Source organism: Meles meles, chromosome 20 (assembly GCF_922984935.1).
Source record: "Meles meles chromosome 20, mMelMel3.1 paternal haplotype, whole genome shotgun sequence".
NCBI lineage: Eukaryota > Metazoa > Chordata > Mammalia > Carnivora > Mustelidae > Meles > Meles meles.
In genome coordinates, this window is record NC_060085.1 from 60699269 (window position 1) to 60726985 (window position 27717).

A 27717-nucleotide genomic window follows, 5' to 3' on the forward strand; every position below is an offset into this window, starting at 1 on the left:
TGGGGGAAAGGAGGGCTATGGTGAGTGAAGGTGGGTCAGTTGGCAGCCGCATTGGTGACTGTGGGTGTTGATGACAAGTGCAGGGGACAGGACCCAGCGAGGGAGGGACGTAAAGAGCTGGTGCTGCTCCAGAGGGCACTGAGCATTTCCTTGGTGGAAAGCTGAACATTCTGAATGTCTGTAAAAAGAGAGAAAGAAAGAAAGAAAAAAGGAGGGAAAAAAGAAGCCTATTCACTCAAAAATATTCTTGGGACCACTGCTCTGGCCCCAGCCCTGTGCATGCTGGGGATTCTGGGGCCAGCTGGACAAACTGGCCTGCAGCTTCCAGTTGAGTGGCACTCGGAGTGAGCTAAGGTTGTGTTAAACCTGAGTCAAAAGCTGCTGCAACTGTGTCCTTCATCTGTGCACTAGAAAGAATAAACCCCATGCCTGTGGGTGTTGTGAATGGTAGAGGAGAGAGGGTCCATTCAGCCAGCACCTATGAGGACCTCAACAAACATTGGCAAGGGGCCTAGTGGTCGTCAGGAGAAGCACATACTTGCACAGTGTGCACCCATGTCGTGTTCTAGACACTTCAGGAATGGTCGTGTGTTTAATTACTGTAACAACTCCATGAAGTAGGTGCTATTATTACCTTCATTTCCCAGCTGAGGAGCCCGAGACCCGAGGCGGGGTCACAGCAGATGAGCACCAGCCTGGGCTTGGAGCCCAGCTGGTGGGGCTGCAGTCCTGGCTTCCACTGTTGTGTGGCTTGCCACATGGCCTCTGTCATCCTTAGCATTGATATCGTGACACCTGTTGGTCACAGCTGGGCTGGCCCTTTCACAATGCCTGGTCTGGAGGCAACTGGGATGGAGGGGAGATGGCCGGGGATGAGAGGCCAGTGTGGGGTGGCTGTGGCCCTGTGTGGCCACCAGGATGGTGTTGATGGAGAGAGCTCACCCTGGCAACCACAGCAGGGTCAGTTGTGTTCAGCAGACCTCACCAAGTGCACACCGTGGGCTGGGGCAGGCCTTTGGCAAAAAGCCCAACCTCACGCCCTCCTGAACCAAGCCTGTGCAGAGCACTGCCAGTGGCACAAATGCCACATTTGCTGAGCTCCTTCTGTACACCAAATGCTCTTTCTGCCTCAGGCAAGACATCCCCCACAGCCGTTATCAGCTCCTTGCACAGATGAGGAAACCGGCACTTTCTGTCTGCATCTCCATGGCTTGTCAGGAGCCAAGCTGCGGTCTGAGTGAGGCAATGCAGCCTTGGGGTGCACTGCCCCTCAGAGGTTCCACATGCATCTGACAAGAGCCAGTGCATCTTGTAGGTACCATAGGGTGGTATGCCCACATACCATCAGGTGACCCGCGGCCCCAGACCACTTGAGGCTGAAGAGGGCCTTTGCCAGCACAGCAGTCAATGAAGATTTCAGGGAAGAAGTGACACAATAGTTGGCCTTAGAGGCTGCCCAGGATTTAAACATGAGCTGGGGTTCAAAGAAGGGCATCATTGGTAGGCAAAGGCTCGGATGGAGGCCTTAGGGCAGGCAGTAATCAAGTGGGGATAGGAAATGGCTCAGCATGGGTGCTGACGGTCACACTGAGCATGGGAAGGGCAAATCACAACACCTTTCCAAGAATGAAAGAGAAAGCCAAGGAGAGGTTGGGTTAAGGGTGCCAGGGGGCTAGTCCTAATTGGACCTGCCCACTTCCATCTGGGTCAGTGATCAGCCAGGCCTGAAGTTCAGACAGAGGGTGAGGCATCTTCTCCTGTCCTGAGAAGCCCAACTGGGAACCCAGCCAGAGAACAACTATCCCAGCCTAACCTACTGGATCGTCTTCTTAGAATCCTTGATGGTGTTACCCACTGGCACTGCCCTTTTCATGCTCATCCATGGGGCTGGCTAGTGGCGCTGCTGCCCTCTGCAGGCCCTGAGCCAGAGGAGCACAGAACCAGCTAGACTATTAGTGAAGACAAGATCCAGGCCTCCTGAGCCCCCTCAGTGTGCCTCATTTTTATCCTCAGAACCAACCCCACACTTTGCTTTCCCTTCCACACTGCAACATACCGAAACACCGGTGTCACTCTGGGGACCTCATTTGGGTGACAGCACCCAGGGGAGGCTTGGCATGAGCTGGGCTTGAGAGTAGCTGGTACACAGCCATACCCTGAGCTCTGCATGTCCGGTCTTCCTGCGGCCCCTGAACTGGTGCGGGGATCCCAGAGAGGTTGGGATCAAGGTGAGGTGCTCAGGAGGACGGTAGCTTAGCTCCTTGGGCTTCTCCTTCCCCAAGGAGGCAGTTGTTCCATTACCATTAGGCTCCTTAGAGCAGCAGCACTTTGGAATGGACAACCCAGCCTGGCAATAGGTACTCTGAATGCATATCAGGGTCTGCTTTCACCTGCAAGGTGCCTGCTCTCAGATCCCCTGGGAGCCCTTTCTCATTGCACTTGTTTTTTAGAGTGCCTGGAAACGGATTCTTCCCAATGTCCTGGAGGTAGAAGACTCCACCGATTTCTTCAAGTCAGGGGCTGCATCAGTCGACGTTGTGAGGTAAGGCCAGGAGTGGAAGGGTGCATTCCCAGGTGTCTGTGGTTGTGTCACAGACCACACTGAAACTGAGCAGCAGGGAACAACCACCATTTGTTATGTCTGTGGATCAGGGATCCAGAAAGGACCCATGTGTGTAGGCCTTGGGGGATCACCCCGAATGGTGGTGTGTCGGTGAATTGGCAGGATCTGGAAGAGCTGGGCAGGGGTATCCTCCTCCAAGGTGGCTTCTCACTGCCATGCCTGGCCATTGGGCCTGGAGGGCTGGCATCTGCTGAGGTGGCACCACCGACTAGGCACCTGTGTGTTGCTGCCTCAGAGTGGCTGCTTTGGGATTTGGTGTCATTGTAGGTGGTGGCTTGTAGCTCTGAGTGCACTGATGCCAGCAAACAAGGCAGATGCAGACCAAGCCTGAATGGTCATATGGCATCATTGCCACTGGCCTGATTGTTCTCAGTGGTCACAAGCTGCCCAGATTTAATGGCAAGAGCTGGGGCACTGAGACCCAGCCCTCAATGGGAGGAGGGTCAAACAATGTGCAGCTCCATCTTAAAACTGCCACAAGCTCCAATATCCACAGTGAAAGCCAAGGTGTTGGGGAAAGGGAATGGGCAGTTAGGGATCACCATAGACTAGGTTACCCATTCTTCAACTTCATATGAACCATCTTGCTTTCCATTTAAGAGTGGTGAATTCTAATTTGTATAAAGGGAAGGATGTGGGATATAGTAGAACTTCTTTTCTTCAAGCAACTGTAACTTAGTTTAGTCTGGTTTAGACAAAAAAGAACAAAAGTCAAAAGTACCATGACAGCTTTCTTTAGGCATGGCTGATCACCTCAAAGACTCAAATTATGTCATTAACATTGTCACTGTCTGTTGCTTCATTTTGGGGTAGGATTTCTCTTCATAGTGACAAGATGGCTGCACAGTAGCTATGTTCTAGTTTCTTGTGTTATCAGCATTTCCAGTCAAAAGGTGGTAGGTCTCTGGCAGTTTCCACATAAGTCCTAAACTTGAATTTGACTGATTCTGATGGAGTCATGTGCCCCAGTAAGAAACAGTTGCTGGCCAGGAGGAGGCATGCTCTGACTGTCCAGGGCTGGGTCATGTGTCCTCCTCTAGAGCCAAGAGTTGAGAGGACTATATTCAACCCACATCTCTGGAAAGAGAGGAGAAAGTTGTTCTCTTGGAAAGTGTCAGTGCTGGGGGAAAGTGGGTGTTGTGAAGGCAGAAGCAAAGATGTGTACCACACATGTGGAGAAGTTTCTTATGTTTCAGGAAGGTACAAAGGAAATTCTGTGGAGCTCCCTTAAGTAGAGAAAAATTCATGTGTGAAATTAAGGAAGTGTGTGCTATTGATACGGTGTGCAGAAGACTGTCAGAGAAACACTTGGCTGAGCTCTGTGTTTGGGTTCCTTCAGTAGATCTGTAGAGTGGATAGTACCAAACAGAGGAGTGCACTGATGAGGAAAAGAGATCCAGGGTGAACTAAGATGTGTGAAATACAGTCCCCCCTGAATGCAAAGGAAGACTTACATGTTTCCAAGAACTTTGGGAGAAAAAAAAACAAGGAGGAGGCTTACATTTCTGCTCTGGGGTGAGCTAAGAGTGCAGCTTCTATCTGACCAAATTGAAAAGTCTACCTGAGGCTGAACTGAGTAATGCCAAGTCATCTTGGTGACAGGCCTCTCTCCTTTATTTTAATGATATTATAATAAAAAGCTTCGTGTAAATATTAGTTTGAGGAGGAGTTCCATGCTATGCACCTGGAGGAGATTCTGGGGAGGATCTTAAAAGGGGTTAATTCAGAAAAGCAACTATGATCATGAGAATGGGGATATGTATTGTATCAGTTAGTTTTTGCTGTGTAGCAAAGCACCTCAAACACAGTGGCTGAAAACACCACCATTTTTTAAGCTCACAGTTCTTTGGGTCAGCAGTCTGAACTGGGCTCAGTTGATCTAGGCCAGACTGATGTCAGCCGGGCTCACTTAAGTGCTTGTAGTCAGCTACCAGGTCAGCTGGGGGTTCATTGGTCTAGGATGGACCCTTCGGAGGACCACTACAGTGCAGACTTGTTCCTATGATGGTGAGAGGATCCTAGGAGGCAGAAGGTCCACATGAGCACATCATATCTCTTGCATTTGTTGGCCAAAGCAAGTCATGGGGTTGGCCCAGCTTCAAGGAGGAAGGAAATGGACACCACCTTATAATGGCAGGTGCTCTAAAGACTGGGACTACAGAAAAAGTGGAGCATTGTAGCCAGTTTTGTAACCTACCACACATATAAAAAGGGCTGAGCTGGGCCTGTGTGCTTGGAAGCCTCGGACAATACAGGTCTCTTGTAACTCATTCTGATTTATGTATGTGGTCAGTATGAAGAATAAAATCAATGTTTTTTTTTTTAAATAATGTTCAGAAGAAGAATTTAAGACACCTGAGAAAATGATGTCCTGAGAACAAGCCAGAGCTTCCTATAGCTTTTGAGCTGAGGTGTATTGTAGGATGCAGATAAAACTGATTCATTTTTGTTTTGTGAATACTTAAGAACATATATTCTTTTGTTTTGATTATGGTAAAAACACAGATGAGATCTACCTTTTTACAAAATTTTAACTGTACATTCCAGTATTGTTAACTGTAAGTACAACAGTGCACAACAGATATCCAGAACTTTTTTTTATCTTTCATTACTGAAATTTTATACCCATTAAGCAGCAACTCCCTATTTCTCTGTCCCTTCCCAGCTCCTGGCAGCCGTCATTCTACACTCTACTTCTATGAGTTTGACTACTTGACGTACATTATATGAGTGGAACCATTCAGTATTTGTCCCTCTTTAACTGGCTTGTTTCATAGCATAATCGAGTTTAAGCGTGTTGTGGTATATGACAGGACTTCCTTCTTTTTTAAGACTGAATAATATTCCACTGTATATTTACAACACATTTTCCTTATCTATTCATGTGTTGGCAGATACTTAGATTGCTTCTGCCTTTGGCTCTTTTTAATAACAGGTGTGGGATTGCACTTGAGATCCTGATTTAAATTCTTTTGGATAAATACCACAAAATGGGATTTATAGTAGGTAGAACTACATACCATAAGTAGATAGAACTACTTATTGTAGTTCTAACTTTTAAAATTATTTATTTATGTAAGTAATCGCTACACTCAGTGTGGGGTTTGAACCCACAACCGGAGATTGAGTCATATGCTCCTCCAACCGAGCAATCCAGATGTCCTTGGTAGTTCTATTTTTAATGTTTTCAGCAATATCAACACTGCTGTCCATTCCATAGTGGTGGCACCATTTTACATTCCTACCATCAGTAGATAAGGGTTCAAATTTCTCTTGAGCGCTTAAAAAAAGACCATCCTCATACTTATGGGGTGATATCTCATTGTGGTTTTAACTTTCATGTCCCTAATTATTGGTGATATTGAGGATCTTTTCACATACTTTTTGGTCATTTGTATGTGTCTTTGGGAAAATGTCTATTTAAGTCTTTTGTCCATTTTAAATGGACTATTTGGGGGGTTTGTGGTTGAATTGTAAGAGTTCCTTACATATTTTGGATATTAACCCGTTACATATATTGTTTGCAAATATTTTCTCCCTTCCTATAGGTTGCCTTATCACTCTATTGATTGTTTCCTTTGTTGAGCAGAAGCTTTTTATTTAATGCAGTTCTACTTGTCTGTTTTTGCTTTTCTTGCCGTGATTTTGATATAATATCCAAGAAATCATCACTAAAACCAATTTTATGAAAAATTTCCCTATATTTTCTTCTAGGAGTTTTGTAATTTCAGGTCTTTGATTAGTCTTTAATCCATTTTGAGTTGATTTTTAAATATGGCAAAAGATAAGGGCCCAATTTCAATCTGTTACATTTAGATATCCAGTTTCCCAAACACCAGTTGTTAAAGAAATGATCTTTCTCCCATTGTATATTAGCAGCACCCTTACTGAAAATCAGTTACCCATCTACGGAAGAGTTTATCTCTGGACTTTCTACTCTGTTCCATGGGTCTATATGTCCATCTTTGTATCAGTAGCACTTTGCTTTAATTACTGTAGCTTTGTAATGTATTTTGAAACTAGAAAGTATGATGCCCCAGAAAAATTAGAAAAAGAGCTTTATTCTTCTTTTCAAGATTGTTTTGTCTATTCAGAGTCCTTTGTGGTTCCATATGAATTTCAGAATTGTTCTTGTCTCTTTCTATAAAAAATAAGATTGAGATTTTGATAAATATTTCATTGAATCTGTAACTAGCTTTGGGTGGTATGATTATTTTAACAATATTCAAATCCATGACCTTGGAATATCTTTCCATTTATCTGTGTCTTCCCCACTTTCTTTCAGCTATATTTTGTAGTTTTCAGTATACAGGTGTTTCATCTCCTTGATAGAGTTTTTCCTAAGTATTTTATTATTTTTGATGTTAATGAGTAGGATTATTTTCTTAATCTTTTTAGATTGCTAATTTTTAGTGTATAGAAATGCAACTGATTCTTGTATGTTTATTTTGTTTTCTGAAACTTTACTAAATTAGTTTATTAGTTCTAACAATATTTTGGTGGAATTTGTAGGGCTTTCTACGTAGAAGATCATGCCATATGCAAACAGAGGTCATTTTCTTCCTTTCTAATTCTGATGCCTCTTGTTCTTTATTTTCTTTCTTCCTCCCATCTAATTGATCTTTCTAGGATTTCCATTACTATGTTGAATGAAAGTGTCTGGAATAGGCATCCTTGTCTTTTTCCCAAGGGAAAGCTTTCAGTCTTTCACTATTATGATGTTAGCTATGGGCTTTTCACATCTGGGCTTTATAATGTTAAGGTGTAAGGTAATTTTCTTCTCTTCCTAAGTTTGTTGACTGTTTTTATTATGAAAAGATGTTGAATCTTGTCAAATGTTTTTCCTGTACCTATTGAGATAATCATGTAATTTTTATCTTTCATGCTGTTAATGTGGTGTCACATTTATTGATTTGTGGGTGTCAAACCATCCTTGCATCCCAGGGATGAATCCCACATGGTCATGGTGTATGATCCTTAATGTGCCATTAAGTTTGGTTTGCCAGTTCTTAAAAATAATTTTTGCATTTATATTTATCAGAGATATTAGCTTGTAGTTTTCTTTTTTTAAATTTTTTTCCCATTTTATTTCTTTTTTTCAGCATAACAGTATTCATTGTTTTTGCACAACACCCAGTGCTCCATGCAAAACGTGCCCTCCCTATTACCCACCACCTGTTCCCCCAACCTCCCACCCCTGACCCTTCAAAACCCTCAGGTTGTTTTCAGAGTCCATAGTCTCTTATGGTTCGCCTCCCCTCCCCAATGTCCATAGCCCCCTCCCCCTCTCCCAATCCCACCTCCCCCCAGCAACCCCCAGTTTGTTTTGTGAGATTAAGAGTCATTTATGGTTTGTCTCCCTCCCAATCCCATCTTGTTTCATTTATTCTTCTCCTATCTCCCTAACCCCCCATGTTGCTTCTCCATGTCCTCATATCAGGGAGATCATATGATAGTTGTCTTTCTCCGATTGACTTATTTCACTAAGCATGATACGCTCTAGTTCCATCCACGTCGTCGCAAATGGCAAGATTTCATTTCTTTTGATGGCTGCATAGTATTCCATTGTGTATATATACCACATCTTCTTTATCCATTCATCTGTTGATGGACATCTAGGTTCTTTCCATAGTTTGGCTATTGTAGACATTGCTGCTATAAACATTCGGGTACACGTGCCCCTTCGGATCACTACGTCTGTATAGCTTGTAGTTTTCTTATGGTGTCCTTATCTGGCTTAGGTATCAAAGCAATTTTATCCTCATAAAATGTGTTTGAGAATGTTCCCTCCTTTTCAGTTTTTTGGGAGAGTTTGAGAGGCATTGACATTAGTCCTTCCTTAAATGTTTGGTAGAATTTGCCAGGGAGGTCCTGGGCTTTTCTTTGTTGGGAAGTTTTTGATTACTGATTCACTCTTCTTACTCATTATTGGTCTGTTCAGATTTTCAGTTTCTTTTTAAAAAAGATTTTATTTATTTATTTGAGAGACAGAGAGAGAGAATGAGAGAGAGAATGAGAGAATGAGTGGAAGGAGGGGCAGAGGGAGAAGTAGAGACTCCCTGCAGAGCTGGGAGCCCAACTCAAGACTTGATCCCCAGACCCTGGAATCATGACCAGAGTTGAAGGCAGACACTTAACCAACTAAGCCACCCAGACACCCCAGACTTTCTACTTCTTCATGATTCAGGCTTGTAGATTATGTTTCAAGGAATTTATCCATTTCTTCCAGGTAATACAATTTGTTGGTGTGTACTTGTTCATAGTAGTCTCTTATAATCATTTGTGTTTGCGTGGTATCATTTATAGTGTCTCCTCTTTATTTTCTGATGTTATTTGATTCTGTTTTCTTTTTTCCTTAGTTAGCTCACCTAAAGATTTGTCAATTTTGTCTATCTTTTCAAAAATCCAGCTCTTAGTTTTGCTGATCATTTCTATTGTCATCTTACTGTTATTGTTGTTGTTGTTTGGTCTCTATCTTATTTATTTCTGCTCTGATCTTTGTTATTTCCTTTCTCCTGCTAACTTTGAGCTTCATCTGTTTTTCTTTTTCTAGTCCCTCATAGTGTAAAATTTGGTTGTTTATTGGATTTTTTCCCCCTTAATGTTGGCCTTTATCACCAAACTGCTTTTTCTGTGTCCCGTAAGATTTAGTGTTTGTGTTTCCATTTTCGCTTGTTTCAAGACATTATTTTATAATAGCTTAAGATTTCCAAAAACCTTGTGAAGATAGTACAGAACATTCCCATATACTCCACATCAGTCACCTTATTATTAACTTCCTATGTTAGTATGGTACATTTGTCATGATCAGTAATCCAATATTGCTAGATTATTGTTAATTAAAGTTGATCTACTTTATTCAGATTTTCTTAACTTTTGTATAATGTCCCTTTTCTATCCTACTACCCCACTGGGATACCACATTATATTTAGTCATTAGGTCTCTTCTAAACTGTGATAGTTTCTCAGACTTGCTTTGATTTTGATGATGTTAACATTTTTTAGGAGTACTACTCAGGTATTTTGTAGTCTGTATTCATGTCCAGCAGTAGTCCAGTTCATGAAAATGATTATTTTTTTTTTCATTTTATTTAGGTCTTTTAAAATTACCTTCAGCAATACTTGTAGTTCTCAGGGTAAAACTCTGTTGCCTCCTTGGTTACTTTATTGCCATTTTATTCCTCTTGATGGTATTGTAAATGGAATTGTTTTCTTAATTTCTTTTTGTTGTTAGTGTGTAGAAATGCAATGGATTTTCCTGTGTTGTTTTTGTACCCTGCAACATTGTTGAATTTGCTTATTAGCGCCAATAATATGTCAGGTTTTTAAAAATTACAGTATGTCAGTGTGTGTGTGTGTGTGTGTGTGTGTGTGTGTGAAATCTTTGTATGTGTGTGTGTATATTCCAGTAAAACTTTATTTACAAAATAGGCTGTCACTAACTGATCTCTGCCTTAAACCAAAAGCCTGGGGATAATGTGCTGTGACCATGCAAGAAGGAACTCAGCATATAACCCAGCTGTGCTTCTTAAATGAGAAAGTAAGCCTTTATTTTTTCCTCCTTCACTCTTTTTTCTTCATTCCTAGCTTAAAGACAATTTTATAATTTTTCCTTTATTTAATAAAAATGTAAATATATAAGGGATATGATAGTATGATTGATATACATTGTGAAGTGATTATTATAGTCAAGCTAATTAACATACTCATCTCACATAGTTACTTTCACTTTTAGACAGAGCATCTGAACCTTACTCTTTTAGCAAATTTCTACTATACATTACAATATTATTAACTATAGTCAACTCGATGTACATTAGACCTCTAGAACTTATTCATCCTATATAACTGAAAGCTTGCCCCCTTTGGTGTACACAATGGTGTAAACCACCATTGCAATTGAGAATTCCATCTGGTGTCAGTGAATTTAGCTTACAATTATTTTTGAGGGGATTTTAGCATTTATATTGATCAGGAATATTGGCCTGAAATTGTCTTTTCTTTCTTTTTTTAAAATTTTTTATTTTCAAAATTTCTTTTCAATATACAATTCATTGTTTACGCATCACACCCAGTGCTCCATGCAATACTTGCTCTCCATAATACCCACAACCAGGCTCACCCAACCTCCCACCCCCCGCCCCTTCACAACCTTCAGATTGATTTTCAGAGTCCATAGTCTCTCATAGTTCGTCTCCCCCTCCAATTTCCCTCAATTCCCTTCTACACTCCAACTCCCCATGTCCTCCGTGTTATTTTTTATGCTCCACAATAAGTGAAACCATATGATAATTGACTTTCTGTGCTTGACTTATTCCACTCAGCATAATCACTTCCAGTCCCCTCCATGTTGATACAAAAGTTGAGTATTCATCCTTTCTGATGGAGGCATAGTATGCCATCATGTATATGGACCACATCTTCCTTATCCATTCATCCGTTGAAGGGCATCTTGGTTCTTTCCAGTTTGATGACCATGGCCATTTCTGCTGTAAACATTGGGGTACAGATGGCCCTTCTTTTTGCTAATCTGTATCTTCGGGGTAAATACCCAGTAGCGCAATTGCAGGGTCATAGGGAAGCTCTATTTTTCATTTCTTAAGGAATCTCCACACTGTTTTCCAAAGTGGCTGCACCAACTTGCATTCCCACCAACAGTGTAAGAGGGTTCCCCTTTCTCCACATCCCCTCCAACACACGTTGTTTTCTGTATTGCTAATTTTGGCCATTCTAACTGGTATAAGGTGGTATCACAATATGGTTTTAATTTGAATCTCCCTGATGGCTAGTGATGATGAACATTTTTTCATGTGTCTAATAGCCATTTGTATGTCTTCATTGGAGAAGTGTCTGTTCATATCTACTGCCCATTTTTTGACATAATTATCTGTTTTGTGTGTGTTGAGTTTGAGTTCTTTATAGATCCTGGATATCAACCTTTTGTCTGTACTGTCATTTGTAAATATCTTCTGCCATTCCGCGGGTTGCCTCTTTGTTTTGTTGACTATTTCCTTTGCTGTGCAGAAGCTTTTGATCTTGATGAAGTCCCAAAAGTTCATTTTCGCTTTTGTTTCCTTTGCCGTTGGAAACATATCTTTTTTTTTTCCACTTTATTTATTTATTTTTCAAATTTTTTGAGGATGGCTTGGATGGCTATGTATTTCCCCCTTAGGACCACCTTTGCTGTATCCCATAGGTTTTGGACTGAAGTGTCTTCATTCACATTGGTTTCCATGAATTGTTTAAGTTCTTCTTTGATTTCCTGGTTGATCCAAGCATTCTTTTTTTTTTTTTAAAGATTTTATTTATTTATTTGACAGAGAGAGATCACAAGTAGACAGAGAGGCAGGCAGAGAGAGAGAGAGGGAAGCAGGCTCGCTGCTGAGCAGAGAGCCCGATGCAGGACTTGATCCCAGGACCCTGAGATCATGACCCGAGCCGAAGGCAGCGGCTCAACCCACTGAGCCACCCAGGCGCCCCGATCCAAGCATTCTTAAGCATGGTGGTCTTTAGCTTCCAGGTGTTTGAGTTTCTTCTGAACTTTCCCTTGTGATTGAGCTCCAGTTTCAAAGCATTGTGATCTGAGAAAATATGTAGGGAATTATCTCAGTCTTTTGATATCAGTTGAATCCTTATTTGTGACCCAGTATGTGGTCTGTTCTGGAAACAGTTCCATGTGCACTCAAGAAGAATGAGTATTCTGTTGTTTTAGGGTGGAATGTTCTGTATATATCTTTGTGGTCCATCTGGTCCAATGTGTCATTCAATGCTCTTGTTTCTTTTATTGATTTTCTGCTTTGATGATCTGTCTGTTTCTGAGAGAGGCATGTTAAGATCTCCTACTATTTATGTATTCATATCAATATGACTCTTTATCTTGATTAATAGTTTTCTTATGTAATTGGCTGCTCCCATATTGGGGGCATAGATATTTACAATTGTTAGATCATCTTGGTGGATAGTCCCTTTAAGAATTATGTAGTGTCCTTCTGTGTCTGTGACTACAGTCTTTAGTTTAAAATCTATATGATATGAGAATCGCTACCCTTGTCTTCTTTTGAGGCCCACTGGCATGAAAGTTGCTTCTCCATCCCTTCACTTTCAGTCTGCGTGTGTCCTTTGGTTCATAATGGGTCTCTTGTTGACAACATATGGATGGGTCCTGTCATTTTATCTGGTCTGCAACCTGTCCCATTTTATGGGCACATTTAAGCCATTCACGTTGAGAGTGATTATTGATAGATACGTTTTGATTGACATCGTGTTACCTTTGAAATCTTTCTTTCTGTAGATTGTCTCTATATTTCTGTTCAATGATATTGGGATTTTTCCTCTTTTATAGAACCCCCCTTAATATTTCCTGCAGTGTCGGCTTGGTGGTCGCATACTCTTTTAAGCCTTGCAGTCTTGGAAACTCTTTATCTCTCCATCCATTTTGAATGTCAGTCTTTCTGGCTACATTATTCTTAGCTGCATGTTCTTCTCATTTAGTGCCCTGAATATATCTTGCTGGCCCTTTCTAGTTTGCCATGTTTCTATGGACAGGTCCGACGTTATTCTGATGGGCTTTCCTCCATACGTAAGGAGCTTCTTTGTCCTAGCTACCTTCAAGAGGGCCTGCCTACAATTATAATTTTTCATTCTTACTATTAGGTGTCTTGAGGACTTTCAAGGATCTATAATCTTGGAGAGAAACCGTTCTGCCTCTAGTACATGAATGCTGGTTCCATTTATAAGATTGGGAAAATTTTCATGGACAGCTTGTTCCACTATATCTTCTAGACTTCTTTCTTTCTCCTCCCCTTCAAGGAGTCCAATAATTCTGACATTGGAACGTTTCATGGCATCATTTATTTCCCTGAATCTGTTTTCATGGCTTCTAAGCTGTTTGTTCGAGGCTTCCTCCTGATCCTTTTGCTCTGTTTGTCCTGCAGATCACGAATGCTATCTTCTGTCTCAGTTACTGTAGCTTTTAGAGAATTCAGATTAGATTGGAACTCATTGAGAGCATTCTGAACATCATCCCTGGTGGCTTTCCATTCTGCTCTAACATTGTGAACATCATCCCTGGTGGCTTTCAGTTCTGCCCTAATCAATTCTGTTTGGTCATCCATCGCTTTCTCCAACCTAGCTATTGCCTGGGTAATTGTTAGCCTGAATTGCCTTTCTGACATATTGTCTATGTCGATAGCCATTAGCTCTGTTGCAGAAGGTCCATCCTCTGTATTTTTCTTTTGTTGGGCATTCCTCCTCCTAGTCATTTTGGTGAGAGATGGCTGAATGGATGTAGCTGGATGTATCAACAGTGATGCAGTCAAGGTGCACCCTGGAATGCTTCTGAGCAATTAGGAGTCCCCACCAAAACGAGAGATAAAAGAAAAAAAAAAAAGAAAAAAAAGAGAGAGAGGGACAGGAACAAAAGGGAAGATAAAAGAGAAGGCTCAGCCCAAATGGGCCCGAAGGTAAGATTTATGAAGTATACAAACAAAAACAGACAAACAAAAAGACTGATAAAAGTATATGACAAGAGAAAAAAAATATCTATATAAAAGCAAAAAAAAAAAAAAAAAGACCCTCGTCAAAAAGAACCCCAAGTATAAGATTTTTATACTATCAGAACAAACACAAATACACAGAAACACTGGAGGAATAAAAAGGTGATAGAGTGGTTATAAATTCTCAGTGTGGTCGAGGAAGGTTATTTTGATTCTTCCTGGTTGTATCTTTGTTAAAGGACTCAACTTTCCTATGATAAAGGGGGATTAAAAATCGGTTTACCTATAGGGGTAGCATTGATTGGGGAAAGGGGATTACCTTGAAGTTTCACTCTATATGAATATTAAAAAATAAAAATAAAAAAGAATAAACTATACTAAAATTCAAAAAAAATTTAAATAGAAAAGCAAAAGAAAAACACAGGTATATGTATCAAAAAGTTCAGGTTAAAAGGTTATTATGGCATTTGATGTACTGGACATCTCAGTGTGATGGTAAATAGGTTAAAAAATTATCTATATAAAAAAAATGAACCAGAATAGTGGGAATGAATTAAAAATAAAAGTTGTATCTATGAAGTATTGGTGATTGTTCTCTTGTCATCTTTTTTTTTTTTCCTTTTCTTTCCTGGTTGGTTTTCTGGGGGAGGGGCCTGCCATGTGCGTTTTCAGGCAATGTTCCCTGAGTTAAGTGCTCCTGCCCCCCTCAAGGAGGTGGGCTCTGAGGAAACCCGTTTTTCAGGGTTTTGTTCTCTGGAGGTTTTTATGTTTGTTCATTTGTTTTCCCTTGCCTTGACAGCTTTTGATGGTTTTTGGAGGTTTAGAGGAAAGCAAACTGCACCTGACCTCCCTCTCAGAGAGAAGCCTCAGTCTGGTCCCCTGTGGGTGCTGCAGAGCACATAAGTTCCCCCTCGGTTGCTGGCAAAGCATGTTCCGAGTCACGGTCCCTGGGGACACAGGAACTCCTGCTTGTACCCAAATCCACGACAGCGGCGGCTGTTTGGGCAGCTCAGGACTGCCAGAGAGGTTCCATGCAGTGATTGCACACTGAGATTTTCCTGCTGGCCCGGGCTGGGAGTGCCTGGTCTTTTTGGTCCCAGCGCCGGGAGCACCAGGCTGGCGCCTTTGCGTACCTCTCTCAGAGGAGGGTGTGGGGTGCACGCGTCTCAGACTCTGATCACGCCGCTCGGCGCTCGCGTGGAGACTGCAAAAAGGCTGTGCTTCTGCCAGCTGGCAAGGCTCCCAGCCCCTCATGGGAGCCAGACTCCACACGTTCTTGGGCGCAGTGGTGGCTCAGGGACCAAGACCTGGTTTCTCTGCTGCACTCTCTCTGGCTAACCCTGTCCCTAACCGCCCTGATTCCCACAATTTCCCCCCACGATCCTTTACTCTTTTTGAGTGCTTTCAAACAGACTCCAAGTTAATGCTGGTTCTCAGTCACAGGGCACTCTCGTATTGGGGTATTACTTTCCAATCAGTCGCCTCTGGTGACTCCCTCCCCCTTTTATTTTCTGATATCAGTGCAGTGTTCCCACTCCGCTTTACCTGCCCACTGGTGTCTTCTGCCCCCGTAAAGATCCAGACATGTATAATTCTGATCTCAGGCAGATTTCATGGGTGATCGGAGTTCTTTGGTAGGTAATCAGCTCACTTTAGGGTACAGGTTGAAATGGCGCCTCCTCCTACTTCCCCGCCATCTTGTCTCTAGCTATATTCAGATTTTTTAATTTCCTCATGCGTTAGTTTATGTAGATTGTATGTTTTCTAGCAAATTGTTCCTTTCATCTAGGTAATAAAATTTGTTGGTAAAAAAAAAATTTGTTGGTGTATAAATTATCACAGTATTCTCTTATGATCCTTTTTATTTCTGTAAAATTGGTATAATCACTTTCATTTCTGATTCTAGTAATTTGAGTTTTTTCTGTTTTTCTTTTTCTTGGTCAGTCAGGTTTGTCAATTTTGATTTTTTCAAGGAACCAACTTTCATTTCATTGATTTTCCTAGTTCTTCTTTTATTCTCTATTTTATTTATTTCTGCTCTAATCTTCATTATTTACCACCTTCTGCTGGCTTTTGGTTTAGCTTGCTCTTTTAAAAAAAAATTACTTAAGGTGAACAATTAGCGTGTTAACTTGAGTTCTTCATGCTTTTTAAAAAAAATATTTATTTATTTTTAGTTCTTTTCAGTGTTCCAAAATTCATCGTTTATGCATCACACCCAGTGCTCCATGCAATATGTGCCCTCCATAATACTTCATTTTAATGTATGGATTTACAGTTATAAATTTCCCTCTCAGCACTATTTTTGTTGCCATCCATGTTTTGTTATGTTGTGTTTTTGTTTTTCTTTGACTAAAGTTATTTTCCCTTCTTTTGTGATTTCTTTTTTTGCCTATTGGTTGTTTAGGAGTGTGCCATTTAACTTCCATATTTTTGTGGATTCTCCAATTTTTCTTCCACTATATTTCTAGTTGCATTCTTTTGTGGTCAGAAAAAGATGTTTTATAAGATTTAAATCTTTTAAAATTTATTAAGACTTATTGTGTAGTCTAACAAATGGTTTATTGTACAGACTATTCCATGTGCACTTGAGAAGGATGTGAGTTCTGCTATTCTTAGGTGTTCTGCATTTGTCTGTTCTGTGCATATACAGATGGATTATAGTGTTGCTTAATTAGTTTGTTTCCTTATCTTCTCTCTGGTTGTTCTAATCATTATTGAAAGTTGGATATTTTAGTCTCCAGCTATTATTATAGAAGTTTTGCTGTACATTTTTGGGAGCCTGTGTTTTTGATGTCTGTGTATAGTTACCATATCCTCTTGCTGGGTTGAACTTTTATTAATAGTCTGTGCTTCTCATAACCTTGTTTGACTTAAAATCCATTTTTTTTTTTGGTGACAATATAGCCACCCAGCTCTCTTTTTTGGTTACCCTTTGCATAGGCTACCTTTTCCATCCTTTTGCTTTCAATTTTTTTGTGTGTGCTTATATCTAAAGTAAATCTCTTGTAGCATGTGGGTAGATGATATTTTTTATCCAATCTACTACTCTATGTTTTTAATAGGAGAGTTTAGTCCATAACCATTTATTATTGGATTATCAGATTACTGATAAAGAAAAGGATTTAGTACTGCTATTTCTCTATTTGTTTTCAGTATGTCTTTTTGTTCTGTCTTTTTTTTTAAAGATTTTATTTGTTTATTTGACAGACAGAGATCACAAGTAGGCAGAGAGGCAGGCAGAGAGAGATACAGAGAGAGAGAGGGAAACAGGCTCCCCACTGAGCAGAGAGCCTGATGCAGGGCCTGACCCCAGGAGCCTGGGATCATGACCCAAGCTGAAGGCAGAGGCTTTAACCCACTGAGCCACCCAGGCGCCCCTGTTTTCAGTATGTCTTATATGCTTTTTATTCCTCAGTTTCTTTATTATTGTCCTTTTGTGGAGGGATAGTGTACTACATTGTTTCCCCCCCCCCCTTTTTAGTTATTTCTTTTTTAAAAAAATATTTTATTTATTTGACAGAGAGAAATCACAACTAGGCAGCGAGACAGGCAGAAAGAGAGGAGGAAGCAGGCTCCCTGCGGAACAGAGAGCTCGATGCGGGGCTCGATCCCAGGACCCTGGGATCATGACCTGAGCCAAAGGCAGACGCTTTAACCCACTGAGCCTGCCAGGCACACCTAGTTATTTCTTAATTAACCTAGAGATTATAGTTAACATATTTAACTTGTAACAATATAGTTTGAATAATACCAACTTTATTTTATTAGTGTATATTCTAATCCTGTACATTGCTGTTCCTCCCCTATTATTGTCACAGATTGCATCTTTATACATTGTATACCCATTAATAGTGGTTTAAAATTATTGTTTTCTGCATTTGGCTGTTATATAGGAAAAAGAGAGAAGTTGCAAACTCTACCAAAAGTATAGTAACTCTGGTTTTCATGCTTGCCCGCATGTTCTTTATTTTTTTCTTATATCTTTGAGTTACTCCTTAGTTCTTTAGTGGTTTTTTTTAAAGGATTTTATTTATTTATTTGACAGAAAGAGAGAAAGAGAGAGAGCGGGAAGCAGAGGGAGAGAGAGAGGCAGACTCCTCACTGAACAGGGAGCCCAATGTGAGACTCTATCCCAGGACCCCCAGATCATGACCTGAGCTGAAGGCAGATGTCTAACTGACTGAGCCACCCAGGCACACCTCTTCTGTGTCTCCTGTATAGCAAGTCTACTAGGAACTAACTACCTCAGCTTTTGTGTATCTGAAATGCTTTAATTTCTCCTTCACTCTTGAGAGATAGTTTTGACAGATATAGAATTCATAGTTAATATTCTTTTTCTTTCAAGACTTTAAATATGCCATCTCACTGCTTTCTGGTCTTCCTGGCTTTTGAAGGGAAATCATCTTTTAATTTTATGGAGGACCCTTTCTATGTGATGTGTTAGTTATCTAGTTATCTTACTGCTTTCCAAATTTCTTCTTTGCCTTTGGGTTTCACATAGCTAGTTCAGTTTAGTTAGTTGGTTGGCTGTAATGTGTCTTGGTGTAAATCTCTTCTTGAGTTTATCCTCCTTGGAACTCATTGATCTTCTTGGATGTGCTTTTCTTGTGTTTGTTCAGATCCGAGAACCTTGGGACATTATTTCTTCAAATATTTTTTCTGCCCCTTTCTATCACTCTTTAGAACTTCTAAAATGATAATGTTGGTAAGTTTGATGATGTCGCTCAGACTCTGTTCATTTTTATTCATTCCTTTTTTTCCTCTCTTCTTCATACTGGATGATTCCTTTCTTCTGCTCAAATCTGATATTGAACCTCTTTAGTGAATTTTTTATTATAGTTATTATACTTGTCCATTTGAGAATTTCTTTGGTTAATTTATAAAATTTCTATGTCTTTATTGATATTCTCATTTTTTAAAATTTATTTTTTATTTTTTATAAACATATAATGTATTTTTATCACTAGGGGTACAAGTCTGAGAATCCCCAGGTTTACACACTTCACAGCACTCACTGTAGTACATACCCTCCCAATGTCCATAAACCCACCCCAACCACCCTCCCCCCAGCAACCCTCAGTTTGTTTTGTGAGATTAAGAGTCACTTATGGTTTGTCTCCCTCCCAATCCCATCTTGTGTCATTTATACTTCTCCTACCCCCTTCCTACCCCATGTTGCATCTCCACTTCTGCATATCACAGAGATCATATGATAGTTGTCTTTCTCTGATTGACTTATTTCACTAAGCATGATACCCTCTAGTTCCATCCACATTGTCGCAAATGGCAAGATTTCATTTCTTTTGATGGCTGTATAGTATTCCATTGTGTATATATACCCCACATCTTCTTTATCCATTCATCTGTTGATGGACATCTACGTTCTTTCCATAGTTTGGCAATTGTAGACATTGATGCTATAAACATTCGGGTACACGTGCCCCTTCGGATCACTACGTTTGTATCTTTAGGGTAAATACCCAGTAATGCAATTGCTGGGTCATAGGGTAGTTCTATTTTCAACATTTTGAGGAACGTCCATGTGTTTTCCAGAGTGGTTGCACCAGCTTGCATTCCCATCAACAGTGTAGGAGGGTTCCCCTTTCTCCGCATCCTCACCAGCATCTGTCATTTCCTGACTTGTTAATTTTAGCCATTCTGACTGGTGTGAGGTGATATCTCATTGTGGTTTTGATTTGTATTTCCCTGATGCCGAGTGACGTGGAGCACTTTTTCATGTGTCTGTTGGCCATCTGGATGTCTTCTTTGCAGAAATGTCTGTTCATGTCCTCTGCCCATTTCTTGATTGGATTGTTTGTTCTTTGGGTGTTGAGTTTGCTAAGTTCCTTATAGATTTTGGACACTAGCCCTTTATCTGATATGTCGTTTGCAAATATCTTCTCCCATTCTGTCAGTTGTCTTTTGGTTTTGTTAACTGTTTCCTTTGCTGTGCAAAAGCTTTTGATCTTGAGGAAATCCCAATAGTTCATTCTTGCCCTTGCTTCCCGAAGCTTTGGCAATGTTCCTAGGAAGACGTTGCTGTGACTGAGGTCGAAGAGGTTGCTGCCTGTGTTCTCCTCAAGGATTTTGATGGATTCCTTTTTCACATAGAGGTCCTTCATCCATTTGGAGTCTATTTTTGTGTGTGGTGTAAGGAAGTGGTCCAATTTCATCTTTCTGCATGTGGCTGTCCAATTTTCCTAGCACCATTTATTGAGAAGGCTGTCTTTTTTCCATTGGACATTCTTTCCTGCTTTGTTGAAGATTAGTTGACCATAGAATTGAGGGTCTATTTCTGGGTTCTCTATTCTGTTCCATTGATCTATGTGTCTGTTTTTGTGCCAGTACCATGCTGTCTTGATGATGACAGCTTTGTAATAGAGCTTGAAGTCCGGAATTGTGATGCCACCAACTTTGGCTTTCTTTTTCAATATTCCTTTGGCTATTCGAGGTCTTTTCTGGTTCCATATAAATTTGAGGATTATTTGTTCCATTTCTTTGAAAAAAATGCATGGTATTTTGATAGGGATTGCATTAAATGTGTAGATTGCTTTCGGTAGCATAGACATTTTCACAATATTTCTTCTTCAATCCAGGAGCATGGAACATTTTTCCATTTCTTTGTGTCTTCCTCGGTTTCTTTCATGAGTACTTTATAGTTTTCTGAGTATAGATTCTTAGCCTCTTTGGTTAGGTTTATTCCCAGGTATCTTATAGTTTTGGGTACAATTGTAAATGGGATTGACTCCTTAATTTCTCTTTCTTCTATCTTGTTGTTGGTGTACAGAAATGCAACTGATTTCTGTGCATTGACTTTATATCCCAACACTTTACTGAATTCTTGTGCAAGTTCTAGCAGTTTTGGAGTGGAGTCTTTTGGGTTTTCCACATATAGTATCATATCATCTGCAAAGAGTGGTAGTTTGACTTCTTCTTTGCCAATTTGGATGCCTTTAATTTCTTTTTGTTGTCTGATTGCTGAGGCTAGGACTTCTAGTAGTATGTTGAATAGCAGTGGTGATAATGGACATCCACGCCGTGTTCCTGACTTTGGGGAAAAGCTTTCAGTTTTTCTCCATTGAGAATGATATTTGCGGTGGGTTTTTCCTAGATGGCTTTGATAATATTGAGGTATGTGCCCTCTATCCCTACACTTTGAAGAGTTTTGATCAGGAAGGGATGCCGTACTTTGTCAAATGCTTTTTCAGCATCTATTGAGAGTATCATATGGTTCTTGTTCTTTTATTAACGTTTTGTATCACATTGATTTGTGTATGTTGAACCAACCTTGCAGCCCTGGAATAAATCCCACTTGTTCGTGGTGAATAATCCTTTTAATGTACTGTTGAATCCTATTGGCTAGTATTTTGGTGAGAATTTTTGCATCTGTGTTCATCAAGGATATTGGTCTGTAGTTCTCTTTTTTAGTGGGATCCTTGTCTGGTTTTGGGATCAAGGTGATGCTGGCCTCTTAAAATGAGTTTGGAAGTTTTCCTTCCATTTCTATTTTTTGGAACAGTTTCAGGAGAATAGGAATTAGTTCTTCTTTAAATGTTTGGTAGAATTCCCCTGGGAAGCCATCTGGCCCTTGGCTTTTGTTTGTTTGGAGATTTTTTTTTTTTTTTGAAAAATTAATAGCTTTATTTTTCCTCAATATACATTTAGAAAATAGGTCTAAGGAAAGGTTTCATGAAATAGACCAGAGGACTATATACAAAGTGAAGAGTTCCAAATCAGTGACACCAAGGGCACAGACGGAGCACTCCTCCCCGAGGGCCACGGCAGCCTAGGACCGTCCCATCAGTGGGGAGGCAAGCTCTTGGACGGCTTTTGAGTTCAGCTGAGGAATTGTGCTGATCTTCAGGAGTTTGCCGCTTGCATACTTATTCTTGGTGGCAAGAATTTTGTTAGGTTTTCTTAACTTTCACTACATTTTTGGCCATGTGCTACATGACTTCCAACACTTCGTTCTCTGTGTATCCAGTATAATACTGCTGCTTTAAGTTCCATTTTCCTTGGCCCAGAACCTTCTGGGACAGGCAGGACGCAGCCGCTTCCACCTTGGAAGGAAGGATAATGCACCATGTCGTAGTCAATGAGAGTCAGCTCCATCAGGTATTTGGCTAAAGTGTGCTGTTCCACATCGACCTCCCCGGCTTTTGATGCCCGCCTTAAGAAATGTAGCGGCAAAGGTAGACCCAACTCAAATTTCAGTTCTTTCAAAATCTGTGTTTCCATCTCTCGGATTTGAGAACTGGTATAAGCGTTGTCTGTGATGTAAACGAAGTCTTCAATATTTGGAGAAAACATCTCCTCGTATTTGGAAGCCAAGAGCAGAGCTGTAATCCCGACCAGCTGAAGCTTCTTATGAGAAACTGGCTGAACCTGTAAATATCGGTCCATGATGGCAACGCACATGTACAGAGTCTCCTGCAGCAGCCTAAACTTGAAGTGCACTTGCACCAGCCAGTCCACCAGGATGGCGCGCATGCGTCCATTTATCTCTCTTCCATCTAGGAAGTGTGGATTTATGGATTGCAGAACCTCGAGCTGCCTTAGATATTGGTAGATATCCTTCACGTAGTCGCTGCAGAGCTGAGGGTTCTCCCAGTCCTCATGATCAATGTCCTCGATTTTGCAGAGCAGCGCATCAGAGAAAGCTTGGCAGAGGTTCTCTTCCTTCATGGAGATATCCTCCAGTGGGGGGGGTAGGACCCTTTGGAGCCAACACTTCCATCTGTACTGGTTTCACAGAAGCAGTAGGTTTCCGTTGTTTGTTGACATTTGTTTTGGTGGGTTGAACAGGTATTTTCGTGTTCTGAGCTTTCTTAGCTACTTGTGTAGCTCTGGTTGTAACTCTATTTCCAATTTCTTCTAAAACTGCCCGTCTGATTGTCACATGACTCTTAGCTTTAGAATTAACTCCAGTGTCAGCATTCTCCAAATCAGTGGACACCATCAGGCGTCGGAGCAGTGCCATGTGGGAAGGGTCAGGCAAGAACGCCAGCCCGGCCCAGGGAGGGACGCGGACCGGAGAGGAAGGACACAGGCTTCCACAGCGCCGTTAGCTCTGGACTCCGGCCCGCACGGCTTAAGATGTTCCTGTTTGGAGATTTTTGATGACTGTTTCAATCTCCTTACTGGTTATGGGCCTGTTCGGGTTTTCTATTTCTTCCAGGTTCAGTTGTGGTAGTTTATATGTCTCTAGGAATGCATCCATTTCTTCCAGATTGTCAAATTCGTTGACGTAGAGTTGCTCATAGTATGTTCTCATAATTGTCCGTATTTCTTTGCTGTTAGTTGTGATCTCTCCTCTTTCATTCATGATTTTATTTATTTGGGTCCTTTCTCTTTTCTTTTTGATAAGTCTGGCCAGGGGTCTATTGATCTTATTAATTCTTTCAAAGAACCGGCTCCTAGTTTCATTGATTTGTTCTGTTGTTTTTCTGGTTTCTATTTCATTGATTTCTGCTCTGATCTTTATGATTTCTTTCTCCTGCTGGGTTTAGGCTTTCTTTCTTGTTCTTTCTCCAGCTCCTTTAGGTGTAAGGTAGGTTGTGTACTTGAGACCTTTCTTGTTTCTTGAGAAAGGCTTGTACCGCTATATATTTTCCTCTGAGGACTGTCTTTGCTGTGTCCCACAGATTTTGAACCGTTGTGTTTTCATTATCATTTGTTTCCATGAATTTTTTCAATTCTTCTTTAATTTCCTGGTTGGCCCATTCATTCTTTAGAAGGATGCTGTTTAGTCTCCATGTATTTGGGTTCCTTCCAAATTTCCTCTTGTGATTGAGTTCTAGCTTCAGAGCATTGTGGTCTGAAAATATGCAGGGAATGATCCCAATCTTTTGATACTGGTTGAGACCTGATTTAGGACCCAGGATGTGATCTATTCTGGAGAATGTTCCATGTGCACTACAGAAGAATGTGTATTCTGTTGCTTTGGGATGGAATGCTCTGAATATATCTGTGATGTCCATCTGGTCCAGTGTGTCATTTAAGGCCTTTATTTCCTTGTTGATCCTTTGCTTGGATGATCTGTCCATTTCAGTAAGGGGAGTGCTAAAGTTTCCTACTATCATTGTATTATTGTTGATGTGTTTCTTTGATTTTGTTATTAATTGGTTGATATAGTTGGCTGCTCCCACGTTAGGGGCATAGATATTTAAAATTGTTAGAATTGCGTGGCACCTGGGTGGCTCAGTGGGTTAAAGCCTCTGCCTTCGGCTCAGGTAATTATCCCAGGGTCCTGGGATGGAGCTCCACATCAGGCTCTCTGCTCAGCAGGGAGCCTGCTTCCTCCTCTCTCTCTGTCTGCCTCTCTGCCTACTTGTGATCTCTGTCTGTCAAATAAATAAATAAAATCTTTAAAAAAAATTGTTAGATCTGCTTGTTGGACAGACCCCTTTGGTATGATATAGTGTCCTTCCTCATCTCTTATTATAGTCTTTGGCTTAAAATCTAACTGATATAACGATTGCCGCCCCAGCTTTCTTCTGATGCCAGTTAGCATGGTAAATTGTTTTCCACCCCCTCACTTTAAATCTGGATGTGTCTTCGCGTCTAAAATCAGTTTCTTGTAGGCAACATATAGATGGGTTTTGTTTTTTATCCATTCTGACACCCTGTGTCTTTTGATTGGGGCATTTAGCCCATTAACATTCAGGGTAACTATTGAGAGATATGAATTTAGTGACATTGTATTGCCTGTAAGGTGACTGTTACTGTATATTGTCTCTGTTCCTTTCTGATCTACTACTTTTAGGCTCTCTCCTTGCTTAGAGGACTCCTTTCAATATTTCCTGTAGAGCTGGTTTGGTGTTTGCAAATTCTTTTAGTTTTTGTTTGTTCTGAAAGCTTTTTATCTCTCCTATTTTCAATGATAGCCTAGCTGGATAGAGTATTCTTGGCTGCATGTTTTTCTTGTTTAGTTCTCTGAATATAAAATGCCAGCTCTTTCTGGCCTGCCAGGTCTCTGTGGATAAGTCTGCTGCCAATCTAATATTTTTACCATTGTATGTTACAGACTTCTTTTCCCGGGCTGCTTTCAGGATTTTCTCTTTGCCACTAAGACTTATAAATTTTACTATTAGGTGACGGGGTGTGGACCTATTCTTGTTGATTTTGAGAGGGGTTCTCTGCACCTCCTATATTTTGATGCTTGTTCCCTTTGCCATATTAGGGAAATTCTCTCCAGTAATTCTCTCCAATACACCTTCTGCTCCCCTCTCTCTTTCTTCTTCTTCTGGAATCCCAATTATTCTAATGTTGTTTTGTCTTATGGTGTCACTTAACTCTCGAATTCTCCCCTTGTGGTCCAGTATTTGTTTGTCTCTCTTTTGCTCAGCTTCCTTATTCTCTGTCATTTGGTCTTCTATATCACTAATTCTTTTTTCAGCCTCATTTATCCTAGCAGTGAGAGCCTCCATTTTTGATTGCACCTCATTAATAGCTTTTTAAATTTCAACTTGATTAGATTTTAGTTCTTTTATTTCTCCAGAAGAGGCTTTTATATCTCCCGAGAGGGTTTCTCTAATGTCTTCCATGCCTTTTTCGAGCCCAGCTAGAACCTTGAGAATCATCATTCTGAACTCTAGATCTGACATATTACCAATGTCTGTATTGATTAGGTCCCTAGCCTTCAGTATTGCCTCTTGTTCTTTTTTTTTTTTTTGTGATGAATTTTTCCGCCTTGTCATTTTGTTCAGATAAGATTATATGAAGGAGCAAGTAAAATACTAAAAGGGTGGCAAAGACCCCAGAAAAATGAGCTTTAACCAAATCAGAATAGACCCCAAATCATGGGGGGGGGGGAAGGGGATAAAAAGAGGTTCTGAAAAAAAAAAAGAAAAAATTTTAAAAAGCAAACAAATAAAGAAAAAAATATAAAAAGAAAATATATATATATATTAGATAAACTAGTTTAAAAACGTTAAAAAAGAAAAGGGTAAACGTTAAAAAAATTAGCAGCAGAAGAAAAAAAATTAAAAAAAATTAAATCAACCACAAGACTAAAGAATCATGGGGAGAAAGCCATGAGTTCCATGCTTTGCTTTCTCCTCCTCTGGAATTCCTCTGCTCTCTTTGGTATTGTACCTGCTTTCCTTGGTAGGTGAACTTGGTCCTGGCTGGATTTCTTGTTGATCTGATGGAGGGGCCTGTTGTAGTGATTCTCAAGTGTCTTTGCCCGAGGCGGAATTGCACCACCCTTACCAGGGGCTGGGCTATGTAATCTGCTTGGCTTCACTTTCGGGAGCTTTTGTTCCCTGAATTCTTTCCATAGAGTTCCGGAGGATGGGAATGAAAATGGCAGCCTCCCAGTCTCCGGCCCAGAGGAGCCGAGAGCTTGGGGCCCCACCTCAGTGAGCCCTCAGAGAAGAGCGCCCAATCACTCCCTTCTCCCTGGCCTCCGGTCATGCTCCGAGCTCACCCAGCCTGCGACTGATTCAAGGTAACCCCGAGCTGAGAGCTCACTCCTTGGCTCTGTCTCTGTAGCCAGCTTCCCTGCTCTAATACCTTCAAGCTCTGTGACACTCTGATACCCCCGATCCTTCTGTGACCCTGCGGGACCTGGGGCCACGGTGACCTCGTGTGGGCTTCACCCCAGTTTAGCCTCTGGAGTGATGTCCCTCAGTGGAACAGACTTTTAAAAGTCCTGATTTTGTGCTCCATTGCTCCGCTGCTTGCCAGGAGCCAGCCCCTCCCCCTGAGGTCTATCTTCCCGTCGTTTTGGATTCACTTCTCCGCCGGTCCTACCTTTCAGAAAGTGGTTGATTTTCTGTTTCTAGAATTGCTGTTCTTCTCTTTGATCTCCTGTTGGATTTGTAGGTGTTTGCAATGCTTAGATAAGCTATCTAGTTGATCTCCTGCTACCTGATGTAGTCTCAGACTGCTCCTTCTCCGCCATCTTGACTCCTCCCCCGATATTCTCATTTTTTATGCATAATTTTCCTTATTTCCTTTAGTTATTTGTCAAGGTTTCCTTTCAGTCATTGTTTGTATTTCAGACAGTTGACTTAACATCGATGAATAATTCTAATATCTGGTCTGCCTAGAGAATGATTTCTTCCATAAAATTTCTTTTATTTTTCCTGTAAATCAGCTATATTTGTCTGTTTCTGTGTATGTTTTACATTTTTTTGACCAAAACTGGACATTTTGAGTGTTATGTTGTAGTAATTCTGAAAATGTAATTGTTTCACTCCTCAGTGATTGCTAAATCTTGCTTGTGGAGGGTTGCAGTCATCCATTTGTGACTTTTCCTTGAAGCTTATCTCTATACGAATATTAAAAAAATAGAAAAGCAAAAGAAAAACAGGTATATGTATTAAAAAAGTTCAAGTTGAAAGGTTATTATAGACTTTGTTGTATTGATCCTCTCATTGTGATGGTAAATAGGTTAAAAAATTCAAAACAATTAAAAAGAATGAGAATAGTGGGAATGAATTAAAAATAAAAGTTGTATCTATGAAGTATACAGGTTTTAGGGCAATACTGGGAGCTTAATATCTTCTTTTCCCCTAATATTGGGGTTTTACAGTTTTATGGAGGCCCTGTGATGATTGTCTTCTAGTTTTTTTCTTGGATGGCTTTCTG

At 40.7% G+C, this 27717-nt stretch overlaps 1 protein-coding gene and 1 pseudogene across 2 annotated transcripts in view; one reads left to right on the top strand and one right to left on the bottom strand.

Annotated features, from left to right (window-relative positions):
• Positions 1–27717, top strand: part of ALDH1L1 (aldehyde dehydrogenase 1 family member L1) — a 138145-nt gene that overhangs the window by 37668 nt on the left and 72760 nt on the right. For both annotated transcript variants that reach the window (XM_045990660.1, XM_045990661.1), the window contains exon 9: positions 2451–2542. In XM_045990660.1, coding sequence (XP_045846616.1) covers positions 2451–2542 — 92 coding nt within the window. The remainder of the gene's footprint in view (positions 1–2450; positions 2543–27717) is intronic.
• Positions 21776–23217, bottom strand: LOC123932466 (annotated as a pseudogene).